The sequence below is a fragment of the Sorex fumeus genome, unplaced genomic scaffold (assembly GCF_029834395.1).
Source record: "Sorex fumeus unplaced genomic scaffold, SorFum_2.1 ptg000122l, whole genome shotgun sequence".
Taxonomy (NCBI): domain Eukaryota; kingdom Metazoa; phylum Chordata; class Mammalia; order Eulipotyphla; family Soricidae; genus Sorex; species Sorex fumeus.
This window is the reverse complement of record NW_026606179.1, coordinates 8,825,854-8,839,889: the sequence shown is the minus strand read 5'-3', so window position 1 is coordinate 8,839,889 and position 14,036 is coordinate 8,825,854. Positions and strand designations below refer to the sequence as shown.

Below are 14,036 nucleotides of genomic sequence, written 5' to 3'. Positions count from 1 at the left end.
TCTGAACCCCCCTGGGTGGGTGAGGTGAGTGCTCGACTCCTCCAGCCAACACCCCCAATCATCTTCCTCCTGCACCCCAAAACCACGGCATTGGTCCCATAGGCTTCTTTGCTAGGCAGGCAGATCTACGGCAGGCCTAGTTTTTGGCCCCGAGTGGGAGACTTTGACATTTATTGATGCGCGCAGGGTGAACCGGGACCTGAGCTCTGGGAAGCATCAATGCCAGCGAAGCTCCAGGTCAGCACTGGACTCCAGGGAGACCAGCAGTGGCCACTAGGCAGATAGCACAGCTGGGGGCTTCACTGTGCCATCATTGGGCAGCCCCAGCGGCTGGGTCTCTGCATTCAGGGGACTTCAGTTGGTGTCTGGAGGCAGGCGCTGCCCATTTTCTCTGACACTGAGTGTTCAGGGTCACCGGCTGGCCAGTGTTCAAGGGCTTAGCTCGTCCTGCCCCTGCCTCCAGGAGCTTTGGACCCTGTCCTAAAAGGGCGCACTCTCGTGGACACTTGGGATTCCTCATGCGCCCCAGGGAGGATGCAGCTGCTTAGGGTCTGGCCAGGGTGGCATAGGTGCAGTCCTTGGTTGTGGGGTCTGCAGTCCGCGAGGGGGCACTTCCCGGGGGCCTCTGAGTGAGGGTGCATTGGTCCAGCTGGGCGTAGGTCACTTCCTGGGGGCTTCCTGCAGCCGGCATCTAATGAGAGGGTGAGGATGTCGGAGTATGGAGCTGGGAAGGCGGGAACCAGACCCACAGCCAGGAAATCCCTCGAGTTCCCACCCAGATGGTCAGGGATAATGAGAATGGAGTTTTCCTCTCCACGGATGGGACAAAGGACATGCTGTCTCTAGAACCTCCCTCTGGGCAGACCACGGGGATGTCCTGGGTGGAAGGTAGAGCCCAGCGTGGACACTGCCAAGTTCATGATAATGTCCAGTTGGCACCTTCCCAGGACCCTGATCCAGAGAGACCAGCAAATCCATGATTCAGTCCCTTACATGGAGAGGGTAGATGGGCTTACGAGCGAGGCCCTCCTGTTCCTGCCCAGCATCAGGGCACCATCCACTGTGACCAGATCTGGAGGAGATAGGGTGGCAGGCAGCTCCCAGGCGGGGGTGAGAGCAAACCAGGGGCACAGCATTTCAGCTCGGGATGTATGAGTTTCTTTTGCTCTCTTCTCTGTAGTCATCTTTCTCCCTCACCCTTCTCATACCTCCTCAGTGGAGGAAGGACTAGGAGAGGAAGTGGAGGAGGAGGAAAAGGAGGAGGAGGAAGAGGAGGGGAATGGGAATAGGAATGGGAATGGGAAAGGGAAGGGGAAGGAGAAGAAGAAGAAGGACAAAGAGAAGGAGAAGGAGGAGAAGGAGAAGGAGGAGGAAGAGGAAGGGAAGGAGAAGGAGAAAGAGAGGGAGAGGGAGAGGGAAAGGAACAGAGACAGGGACAGGGAAAAGACGAGGAGGAGGATGAGGAGGATGAGGAGGAGGAGGAGGAGAAGGAGAAAGGAGGAGGAGGAAGAGAAGGAGAAGGAGAAAGAGAGGGAGAGGGAGAGGAACAGGGACAGGGACAGGGAAAAGAGGAGGAAGAGGAGGAGGATGAGGAGGATGAGGAGGAGGAGGAGGAGGAGGAGGAGAACTACAGAAACCTTTTCTTCCGGCGCTAACTTCCCACCTCCCACAGCCTGTCCCCCCACACTCTATCCCTTTACCTGGTGTTTTGTCTGGGAGGCCACCAGTCAGGATGAAACTAGAAGGAGATATGTGTGATGTGGGGTCACCAGGGACAGGGGTTGGGACAGGGCTCCGTCCCAGAGCCTCACCTCTCCTGCCATCTTCCCTCCTTGCCTTTGCCTCTGGGGCTCCCTGAGGATGATTAGGGGTTTGGATTAGGGAGAGGGCCTCTCCCAGCAATCCCAGGCCGGCCCGACCTCGCCACCCTCTCCCAGAGCCACCCACCGCGCTTCCAGCACTGGTGCAAGAGGAGGAGAAGCAGTAGGATGAGCAGGAGGAAGGCAAGGGCGGCCGTGCGAATGATGTACACGAGCACCAGGGTTGGGCCTGGGAGAAGAGAGGCGTGAGATCACTCGGTCTGTTACCGATGCCACCTAGATTCACTATGTACCATACATGTTCAGTGATGGGCTTGGGACGTAAACCATATCACATTCAGCTGCACCTGGGTTTCTGCACTTGCATGTGCAGCTCCACCACTATCCTTAGTTTTGGATTTATTTTTGTTTGGGGGGCTATTCCCAGTGGTACTCAGGGGTTACTCCTGGTTCTGTGCTCAAGGATCACTCCCGGCAACCTGAAGGACCATACGGGATGCCGGGGATTGCCCGGGTTAGGTGAGTGCAAGGCAAGTTCTCTGCCTGCAGCTGATGGCCCCAGTGTGCATGCATCGCTGTCCTGTGTCCTCATTCACCTTCCCGTGCAGGGGAGGGCAGCCCTGCTCAGGCACAGCGGGTGGGGAGTGTATGTGACAGGGCGCCTGCCAGGTTCAGGACACCCCTACGGTGCAGTGGCCGACATCCCTCCCACCCACCCACAGGAACACCCACTACAGGAGGGTGAGAGCTCGGCAAAATCTGCACATGCCGGGGAACCCAGCTTTGGTTCGTAGCAGGATCGTGAAGGCAGCGGTGGGGACAGCAAGGCCCCCATGCCCTGACTCAGCCCAGTGGGCTCAGGACCAGAGGGAGGGTGACCTGGAGCACTACAGCCCCAGGTGGACCTTAGCTGGCCTTGGTCTCTCTGGTCCTCCCAGGGCCACACCTGCAGGGGCAGGTGCTGACCACCAGAGGGCGCTGCTGTCCACTAAGGGGCCCTGCTATCCACCAGCAGGCTCTGCGTCCACCAGGGAGCGCTGCTGAGCTGATGCAAACCCTAATCTGGGCTCTGAGGTCCCTGGTTGGAAAACTGATAACGTTTGGAGTTTGAGTGCAGCCGGCTCTGGTGCTCACATCTTGAGGTTTGGGCTCAGAGGTTTGAGAGCTGAGGTGTGGGTCCGGTTGCTGTGAATGGGTTTGGAGCCTCTGGCGGGAGGAGCCCTGACCTGTCACAGCACCAGCTTGGACCCGGCCACCACCCCAGGACCAGGGAAACCCCCAGGCCTGCATGTAGCCTCAGAACTTCCAGGCCCCTCACCTACCTCCCTGCAGTTGAGGGCTGTCACCCTGAGCGGTGTTGCTGGGTGAGGGAAGCTGAGGTGTTCCTGTGGACGAGACAGAGGGACACTGGGTCAGAGAGAGGCTGCCTGGGATAGGACGGGTCAGGGTCACTCCTGCACCCCCATTTCCTTACAGACTGGACTCTGGGAGCTTGGAGCCCCCCTCTGAGGCCCAGGGCATGGGGGTGGAGGAGTGTTCCTTGATCGCACATGCAGGAGTCAACTTGCTCAATGTCCCATCACCCCTCACCTGTGCTGTCAGAGGCCTGGGTCACAGACTCCCCACTGGGTCCACTGCTTGGGCCTTGCAACAAAGAGAGGGTAGGTCAGCAGGAGCCTGGGGAAGTTGGGGGCTCTACTGAAGTACATGCGTCCCCTCACAGTCACCACAGCCTGCTCCCGCCCCACCTTGCAGGCCATCCTGGCCTCTCTGCCCAGGGCTGAGTGTCCAGGCCAGGCTGGGGTCCCTGCTGGGGGCTGAGTGTCCAGGCCATCTCTGTGGTCTCTGGTCCATGGGACTCAGTGCCCCCATTGGCAGAGGGTCAGGTCTCTAGGCAGCTGGGGCAGAGTGGGGAACCTGGGGCAAACCTGGGGTCCAATCAGAGATGTCCTCAGTTCTCATCACCAGGGGGTCAGTACGCTCAGACCAGCTGCTCCCTGTCCAGTAGAGGCAGCGGTAGCAGCCCATGGAGTTTCCACTCACTGCTGGGATGAGGAACCAGGCCTCTTTCTTGCCTGGATCACACCTGAACACGTTGTCGTCAGAGTTACAGCTCACACATGACGAATTCACACAGTAACATCCCACACATTTCTGAGCCATGTGTCTCTCACATGTCAGATCCGTGTATTTGCATTGCTCATGGGTTGAATCTGCGCAGCTGTACATGTTGTACTGCTTCTCTAGCCGGAATGTGTTGGTCCCAGCAGGACCCTGGCACACCAAGGTCACGGGCTGGCCCCAGGGGATGTCAGGGTCCGGCTGGGCTGAGATGGAGGGCGGAGAGAGGAACCCTGGTGAGGGTGAGAGCAGATCTCAGGGGGCAGATCGGGACAAACCCCACAGATCAGCTGCCTGATGTTCAATTCAGCATTTGAGTGTGTGAGTGTGTGAGTGTGAGTGAGTATATGTGTATGGATGTGTGATTGTGTTCATATTGTGTGAGTGTGAGTAAATGTCTGTTTGCATTAGTGTGAATACTTGTGTTGAGTGTAACTATATGGTGTTGAGTGTAATTATATGTGTTAGCGTGTGAATATGTGCATGAGTGTGAATATATGTGTTGAGTGTGAGTATAAGTGTGATTATTTGCCTGTGTGTATGAGTGTGAACTGTGAGTGTGTGTGAATGTGTGTGAGTGAATGTGTGTGCATGTGTGAGTGTGAATATGTGTTGAGTGTGAGTATATGCATTAAAGTGTATATATGTGTGAATGTGAGTGTAAGAATGTGACCAGCGTGAATAGATGTGTCAGTATATGTGAGTGTGTGCATGTGTGAGTGTATGTGTTCACGTATGTGTGTGAATATGTGTGTGTGTTTGAGTACATTTGCTTGAGTGTGAGCATGTGTGTGAGTACATGTGTGTGAATGAGTATATGTGTGTGAGTATGTGTATGAGTACATGTGAGTGTGTTTGTGAACCTACAGCGCAGGGCACCACTCCCCCAGTCCATTCTAGAACCTTCCCCCCTGCCCCTGCCCAGACACCTGGCTGTTCTGGGCAGCGACTTTCTTGTCTCTGGCTGGATCTTGGGCTTTGCTCTGGAACATTGTTGGGCACCCAAGCAGCTGTGGTCTGAGCATCCCTCTGCCACAAAACTCCACTGTCTGGGCACCCCTGTCCCACAGGGGACCCCCCCACAGAAAACCTCCTCCTCCTCAGTGGAACCCCATTGTCTCCACCAGACTAGTGGTGGAAAGGGTCCCGCCTGGAGGCAGTGCCCAGGACTTGGGTTGCTTCCACCCAGCACCCTCATCCTTCCAGACCTCGGGGTTTCATCCATCCCTGAATCCTCAGACCCTGGGGCTGAGACCCTGCCCTTGGGCTGGCAGTCTGAGCTAGGCCAGAGTTTAATGGGCTGAGCACTCACACACATTCAAACCCATTTGTGGGGTGGGAAGGAACAGGGAGCTGGAGGTACAGAGAAGGCTTGAGAAAGCTGGGGCAGCTTGAGCACAGAGCAGAGCGGGAGCGCAGAGCAGGGCTCCAGGGCAGGGTGCAGAGCCCAGGACCAGAGGGGGCAGGAGGCAGTTAGCTCTGGCAGAACACAAAGGCCTCAAGAGACTCTAGAGAGTGCTGAGGGCCGAGACTCACCCACAGAGTCTGGGTCCTGCCTCCCCTGCCGCACCCAACACACACACACACACACACACACACACACACACGCACACAGAGCAACATGGCCCCACTAGTGTCCTGCAGGGTGCCATGGGGAGGGCGGATGGCCTGGCCGCTGACCATCTGCTGCGCGGAGGTTGCACTGGGAAGTCAAAGACCCTCAGCAGCAGAGGTGAGGAAGGGGCAGAGTCGCGGAAGGATGTGTTTGTGGGTGCTGCCAGCCAGTTTTTCCTAGCCGGGCCTCCTCCCCCAGAGGCAGATTTGGGAGCCACGGGAACTTACCTGCCTGCTCCCGCGAGGGGCCCATCTGGCTGAGGCACAGGGCTGAAACAGACCCTCCATGAGAACCGGGCAGTCCTGCACCCCTCAACTCCCCCACTCTGAGCACCACTTGCCCAAGTCTCCATGAATCCCCAACCCCGCCACAGCCCTTCCCAAGACCTGAACCTCAAACCAAGAAGGTGCTTTCTGAAACTCACCCTGTCCAGTCACAAGTGGACTTCACTCCCCAGACCCCAGGGCCTTTGGGTCAGACTCAGGAACCACAGGGAGGGGACCCCTCCGCCCCCACCCCCCCCCCCCGCAGTCCCCAGCTCCCTACAGACTCACCGAGGCTCAGAAAGACGCCGGGAAAGGGGGCCATGGTCTGCCCCATGGCCATGCGTGTTGCAGCGGCGACTGAAGCAGGCACTGGCTATGTGGGGATCCCACACTGCCACTTCCCACAAAGGGGAACAACCCAACCCCACCCCACTCAAGGTGCCTCCTGCCGGTCCCACAGACCTCCTGCCCTATCCCGGCCCACAGGGTGACTCTCTCTGTCCCCTTGCACCTCCTGACAGCAGCCACTGGTCTTGGGCGAGGGCTGTGGTGCTGACGTGGAGCCTTCTCAGAGAGTGGCCATAACAAGGAGAGGGGGCATCCGCTGGGCTGCGCACTCATTTGTTGTTTTGTTTCTGATTCTGGGTCACACCTGACTGTGTTCAGGGCTTACTCTGGGCCCTGCACTCGGGGATCTCTCTGACGATCTCAGGGTGCATTGGCTGGGGGTGCCTTGGTGGTGCTGTGGGTTGAACCCGGGTTGCAGTTATGGAAGGCAAGTGCCCTCCCCACTGTGCTTACGCCTTGTTCCCCCAGAGGCTGGGACACTCCTGACTCTGTGCTCAGGGCTCACTCCTGGAAGGCTCGGGGATAGCATGCAGTGCCGGGGTGAAGCCTGGGCCAGGCCTTCTTGCCTCCCCCTGTCGAGGAGAAGCCAAAGCACTCGGGCACTTCTGAGGCTGCGGAGATGGCAGAGCCCAAATCCCAGAGCCACCAGTTTCACAGGTCTGCCTTCTGGGGTCCCTTGCTCTCCCTCCTCTGTCCGTCCATGCCTCTCTTCCCCCTCCCTTCTAGCTCTCATGCAGGCCTGTGGGCTGAGTGTGAAGATGCTCTGAGCAGCAGAATGGCAGGGAGCCATGACCACTCAGGATGTGGGGAGCTAGTTGCAACCCTGCAAGGAGCTGACAGTTAAAACAGGGGCTTCCTTCTTCTTTCACTCTGTGCTTCCCCAGTCTGCGCTGAGGAAATGATATAGCTTCCCGAAAGGTTTTTTTTTTATGTGGGGGGAGGGGATGTGCTATTATTTTATTTTTACCTGTGCAGGGAACTATGTGACACTGGGCACCTACTCTGGGTTCCCACATGCAAATCATGAACTCTCCAGACCCTGGGAGACTGTCAGAAACTAAGGCTGCCCAGCCTCTGCCAGCCCCTACCCAGAGTGGTGCCCATCTGTTTGCCTAAAACCTAAACTCACGTCCAAATATTTTGGAGGGGAAAGTGGGAAGCTCATTTTTCCCCTTTTGTTGACTACAAGGTATCATGATTACTGATAATATTCCTTTATTAACTATACATACTATATAGTTAATATATATCAATATAAGTAAAGTAAGTAAGTAAAGGCCCTCCCGTTGATCATCGATTTGCTCGAGCGGGCCCAGTAACGTCTCCACTGGAGACTTTGTTGTTACTGTGTTTGGCATATCGAATATGTCACGGGGAGCTTGCCAGGCTCTGCTGTGCGGGTGAGATACTCTCAGTAGCTTGCCGGGCTCTCCTAGACGGGCGGAGGAATCGAACTCGGGTCAGCCATGTTGGCTGCGTGCAAGGCAAACGCCCTACCACTGTGCTATCGCTCTAGCCTTAATAAATATAATAGATAATCACTGTCACTGTCACTGTCCTCCCATTGTTCATCGATTTGCTGGAGCGGGCCCAGTAACGTCTCCATTGTGACAATTCTTACTGTGATTGGCATATCGAATACATCACGGGTAGCTTGCCAGGATTTGCCGTGCGGGCGAGATACTCTCAGTAGCTTGCCAGGCTCTCCAAGAGGGGCGGAGGAATCGAACTTGGGTCGGCCATATTGGCCGCTTGCAAGGCAAATGCCCTACCCGCTGTGCTATCGCTCCAGCCCAATAGATAATACATCTATAAAATTATATATATAAATATATATATATTACGTTTTGGGTCACATCTGGCGGTGCTCAGGGATTACTCCTGCCTCTGCACTCAGAAATCACTCTTGGCATTGCTCAAGGGACCATATGGGGTGCTGGGGATTGAACTCGGGTGAGTGGTGTGCCAGTCAAGTGCCCTACCCGCAGGTACTATCATTTCAGCCCTGTGTTTTTGAATTTTGTAAAGAAAAAAAATTTTGAGGGTCAGAGAAAGAGTAAGAGATTAAGACATCTGCTCTGCACATGGCCAGTGGGGTTCCATCCCCATCACCTCATTTGGTCCCCAAGTGTTGCAAGGAGTGATCCCTGAGTAGAGCTGGGAGTCAGCACTGAGCATCATTAGGTGTGGTCCAAAACAACAAACCAACGAACTTTGGAATGAACTCGAATGACCACCGTGACTAGAATTTTGACCCAGTCCCTTTTGCCAAAGCCCTCACAACCGACTATCAGAAACTCAGTTCAAGTACCCTGAAATGCCATAGAACCGCACAATGCATAGTATTGCTATGTCTGGGTATTTTTTGGGGGGGACGGGCAGACCTGTGAGTCCTCAGGGCTTACTCCTGGCTCTGCTCAGAGGAGATTCTTGGTGGTACTCAGGGGACCCATATGGGGTTCCAGGGATCAAACCCAGGTCGACCACATGCCCTCCCTGCCGTGCTATCTCTGGGGCTCTCAGTTTTACTTTTGCAAGGAAGCCAAACTCCTTCCAAAGCAGCGACTGAGAAGCTCTTCCCTCCACCTTCATTTTGTCACATCTCACAAACAAGCCACCGCTCTGGGCTCTTCTACCTAAGGGAACACAGCTCGGGCACCCCCGCCTCTCCCAGACACCAACTCTTCTCCCCCAACGCTGCCATGACCTTCCCATGGTGCCCCCATGCTGGCTGGACACCAAGGAGCACTCCCCACCCTCTCTCAGTGTCCTTGGGGTCTTTCTCTGGGTTTTCCATGGGGCTCCCAGACATTTCACTGCCTGTTTCCCAGAGCATCGCCCCTCTCGGCCCAGCCTGCGCCTGGCAGCACGGTGGGGCTCCCTCAGGGGTGGGTCTTCGTCTTCTGGCGCTGGCCTCACTCCAGCCTCGCTGCTGCTTAGACATGGAGGGGAGCAGGAGCATCTGAGTCCTGGGGTCTCTCCAGCGAAAGGAGCAGTGGTGAGGGAGTCTGGGGCTAGGGAGCATGCAGGGGTGCATGAAGGGTCTGTGCCCACACAGAGAGGTGTGCAGAAAACACCGCCAGAAATGCCCCGCCCTAGCGCACCCCATCGCACCCCAACCTTATCATTGGGTTTCTCATGCAAAGGGAAGCAGCCCTCCCCAGCTCTGTCCTCACCACAGGTCCAGTCACCCGAAGTCCCACAGAACTGCCAGATCTTTCACTGACTCACAAAGCACATCTCAACCCCCTAGCCCTTGCCGTGACCTATGGCCCAGTTCAGGAGGGCAACCAGTTCTCCCTTTTTAAATATGCTTCCCCCCTTCATGACCACAGGCAACAAGAGCAGACGCAGCCTCTGACACCAATGCCGGCCCTGCCCAGCCCCCACCACTGACAGTAGGTTCACTCGGTGCTATGATCCCAGGGGTAAGGCCCTTGCCTTACACACAGCTGACTCATACGGTCCCCCGAGCACCACCAGGTATCCACTACCCCAAAAAACATATGTCCGTAACATTGTCATGCAGAGCATGTCCTGCCCACCTAGTCACTGTCTCACCCCCACACTCCTGCACCATGGACCGCATCGCCATCTCATCTTCCCCTTTCAGAACACCTGAGTGTCAGGTCACAGCCCCTCTGGCCAGAGCCCTCCCTTGTCCCCAGAGCCCACTCCTCTCACTGCCTGGGGAGCCCATGTCATTCACCTTCACCCTCCTACAGACCGCCTGGCTCAACCAAGAGTTGGCTGTGACTGAGGCTGCTGTGTTGTTGCACAGGTGTGTGTACATGTGGTTGTGTGTGTATGTGTGTGCATGTGTGTATGTGGGTATATGTGTTATGTGTATGTGTGTGCATTTATGTATGTGTGTACATGTGCATCTGTGTATGTACATGTGTGTGTGTGAGTGTGAGTTTTCAGTGACTCTAGCTCAGTATTATGAAGTGTTATTTCTGGAATCATGATAAGGGACGTTCCGTTTTGTAAGAAACTGCCCGGCTGATTAAAAATTGTTTGTAATCCCCGCCCCCGAACCCCTACAGGCAGCGAGCACTATGAGGGTGGGACTGCTGGCATTTTCTGGGTCTCTGGGGCATGAGGCCGGAGGGGCTCTTTGCATATGTCCAGAATTGAGTTTCCACTGCACGCATATTAGATTCTCCCCAAAAGCCCAAATGTGAACAGCTGTGGAAGATAGGGAGGACCCCGCCACTGACTACCCCTCGCTGGGCTCTTGGGATGAGCAGTGACAGGGCATAATCAGCATCTACGGGGGGGCCGAGCTCCCTGCAGGAGGTGGGCAGTAGACAGAGGGACTGAAGGTGGACATCAGGTGGGGAGTTGGCTCTGGGAAACGCTGGCAAGAACATGGTTCCAAGACACACCTGCTCAGCTGCTTCAGAATTCTGGCTGTACAAAAGGACACACACACATACACATATGCACACACACATGCATGCATACATGCATGCACACATGCATGGACATGCACGTACATGTACACACACATACATGCACACATGCACGCACACATGCACATACATACACATGCATGCACATGGTCTCTTTGCAGGCACTGGAGGACATTCAAGACAGAATTTATGGTTCCAAAAAGCCAACAGGGAAGGAAGTCAAGAGGGGACCAAGCCTGATGCAGACACATAGACACCCAGTTTGCAGATTGTGAAAGGAAAAGTTTTAAACAGACCCCAACCTGGATGCCACTTGGAGAGGAGAGCAGGGATGACTCATCAGCAGTGCTGAGGACGTACTCTTTGAGGAGCTCGGGGACCCAGGATCAAATCCAGGTCAGTCATTTGCAAGGCAAACACCCTTTCTGCTGGGCTAAGGCTCCAGCCCAGCCTGGAAGCCATTTCTGAAGATCTCGGTAAGCAGTTGCATGAGAGGGGACTGGGGCATCCCTGAAAAAGGGCCGAGTGGCTCTCTCTCAACCTGAAGGGTGGGCACTGACTCGGGGGGGGGGAAGCATTCCTGTTCAGGTAAGTTTCGGGGTTTGGGTCCCCTGAGGTGAAGGTAGTGGCAAACACAATACTGACCCTCCCAGATGCCCCCCAAGTTCAACCCCCAGAACTCTGGAAGAGATAAGGCAAGGGCTTACATGTGGACAATGGCTGGAGATGGATTGAAGTGACCTTGGACACCATGGGAGAGCTCAAGGTTCACTCCAGGGGACCCAATCCAGGGGTGCCGAGGATCTAACCAGGTCAGCCATAGGCAAAGCAAGTGTCTGACCCCCTGCACTATCTCTGCAGCCCCAAACTTTTCTAGGTGCTTTGGAAGCCGCCAGTGGCCCCTTCGCTCCCAGGGTTGCGCCGCCCGGACACTTCTGCCTGCACCCGGCAGAGGGCGGCAGAGGCCTCTCTGGAGCTGCGTGCTGAGAGGCGGTTAGAACTGCTCTCTGGCTCCGCCTTGTGGCCGCGACGGAAAAACCTGTCCAAATTGAAGGAATTTTTTTCACATTCATTTCTTGGGCAGGAAAGGAATTTACTGCCCAGGTGTTACTCAGCTCCAGGACCTAAAGGCAGCTGAAACTAGGCGAAAAGCAGATCATCCCGGACTGTAGGGCTGGGACCGCACCAGGTGGAACCAAGGTCACAGCCCAGCCCTTGAGGTTAATCCGTCCTTTCCCTTCCCCTCCCTTCCTTCCCCTCCCCTCCACTCCCCTCCCCTATCCTACTCTCCCCTATACTCCCCAACCCTCCCCTCCCTCCCATCCCTTTCCCCTTTTCTCTCTCTTTCTAAAATTCACTGGTGCTGGAGCAATAGTACAGCGGGTAAGGTGCTTGCCTTGCATGCCACATACCCGGGTTCACTCCCCAGCATCTCATATGGTCCCGCAAGCACTTCCAGGAGTGATTTTGGATTGCAGGTAGAGCCAGGAATAACCCATGAGCATTGCCAGGTGTGGTTATTATTATGATTATTACTATTACTATTATTATTATTATTATTGGGCTGGAGTAATAGCACAGCGGGTAGGGCGTTTGCCTTGCACGCAGCCAACATGTCCGGTCCGAGTTTGACTCCTCTGCCCCTCTCGGAGAGCCCAGCAAGCTACAGAGACTATCTAGCCCACATGGCAAAGCCTGGCAAGCTCCCCGTGACATATTCGATATGCCAAACACAGTAACAAGTCTCACAATGTTACTGGGCCCGCTCGCGTAAAATTGATGAACAACAGGAGGACAGTGACAGTGATTATTATTATATTGGTTTCTGTAAACCATTACAATAGACTTAACTTTCACAACTTCAGTATATGAAGTTACTGCTCTTTACCTCCAAAGCACCCCCCTCACTGTCCCTTTGTTAACCTTTGTCCCATCCTCCTCCCTCCCCTCCCTATGCTCCAGAATCTCTGCTTTGTAATCCAAGGCCAAATGTCCCCATCATCTTGCATTGTCTATCCCCTGCTCTGTTTGCCTGCTGGCACACAGGAATCAGTGCCTGCTGATGGCTGGTGACTCTCTTCTTTCTTTTTTTTAATTTTTAATTTTATAAGTTAGTTCACAATGGTTGATTACATTCAATATTCAAACACCAATCCCACCACCATTACACCTTCCCACCACCAAATTTGGGATGTTTCCATCCCAAACTCCAATCTTTGTCCCAAAATACAACCAAAATAATACATTTTGTATTGTCTGTTATGAAGAACTGTTGAACATGCTTACAAAAAAGTGTTCATATATGAAACAGTGTGAAGATTGTTCTATTTTGACAGGAGCCATTAAGACATTCTATAGGATATCACTAACATGTTGTTAAAGTTTGGGTGATGTGAGCTTTGGTATAAATCTGGAAATATGCATATATACATATATATGTATTTCCCTCTATGATTTGTTGCCTACTATCTGAACGCTATCAAATGTGGTGTGGTAATTATGAAGAATGGGTAGGGAGTGTTTTATGGTGTGTAGCGAGGCCGCGGTCCAGGAATATGTTTACTCATATATGAGGCTTGGCCCGAGTGCTTGGGGAGTAGCTTTGAGCATGGTGGCTGTTGGGTTGTAGAGGTTTTTGGCTGCCGGAGTTGGGTCCCATGGGGCAGGGAGGGCTCTCACTCGCCCCCCTCTGGGGTGCCCTGTGTGAAACAGCTTGGCGTGGAGTCTGGTGGCATGGCTATGGGGGCCTCATGTTATGCTCCCTTTCGGGAGAAGCAGTTGTGTGACACAGACAGTGGTCGATGACGAGATTATCTGGCACTGGCAGGAGGTGGCTTATGGGCGTGACCCCTGGGTCACTGGAGACTGGGGAAAGTGGGCAGAGGATTTCTGCTCCTGGTCCCATTGAGCCCAGAGTCCAAGGTCACAAAATTCCGCATTATCTGGGCTCTATAATACTACTCATGCATGAGGCTTAGCCTGAGCACGTTGGGAGCAGCCTTGAGCGTGGTGGCGGTTGGGTTGTGGAGTTTTTTGGCTGCCAGAGCTGGGTCCCTTGGGGCAGGGAGGGCTCTCACCAGCCCACCTCTTGGGCACCCTGGTGAAGACATCCTGGCGCTGGGTCAAGACATTCTGCGGCACTTTCAGGAGTTTTAGTTTATAGTCCCTGGGTCTTGGCCATTGATGAGATTACATGGCGCTGGAGGCAGCTTGTGGGTGTGACTGCCAAACTACTGGAAAACCAGGAATTTGGGGGAGAGGAGGCCCAGTCCCTATCCAGTGGGCCTGGAGCTCTAAGTCACAGGTTCCCGCCTACCTCTGTGTTACAGGTCCTAACTGCATCTTTTGGTCTCTTTTGAGATTTATGGGTCTCTGAAATAAGGGTAATAAGTGAGCTTATATAGCTGAGCTGGAGGTGGTTTGTGGGTGTATCTCCCGCGTACCTAACTTT

General features: G+C 54.6%; 1 protein-coding gene across 1 annotated transcript; it reads right to left on the bottom strand.

The window, feature by feature from the left end:
* Positions 1–544: 544 nt before the first annotated feature.
* Positions 545–6,162, bottom strand: LOC130044499 (leukocyte-associated immunoglobulin-like receptor 2). Its single transcript, XM_056137238.1, has 8 exons — positions 6,111–6,162; positions 5,784–5,825; positions 3,995–4,174; positions 3,749–3,895; positions 3,143–3,205; positions 1,948–2,049; positions 1,017–1,072; positions 545–691 (listed from the first exon to the last, which is right to left on the bottom strand). The coding sequence occupies exons 1-8, from the start codon at positions 6,160–6,162 to the stop codon at positions 545–547; spliced, it is 789 nt and encodes a 262-aa protein (XP_055993213.1).
* Between the last annotated feature and the right edge of the window lie 7,874 nt (positions 6,163–14,036).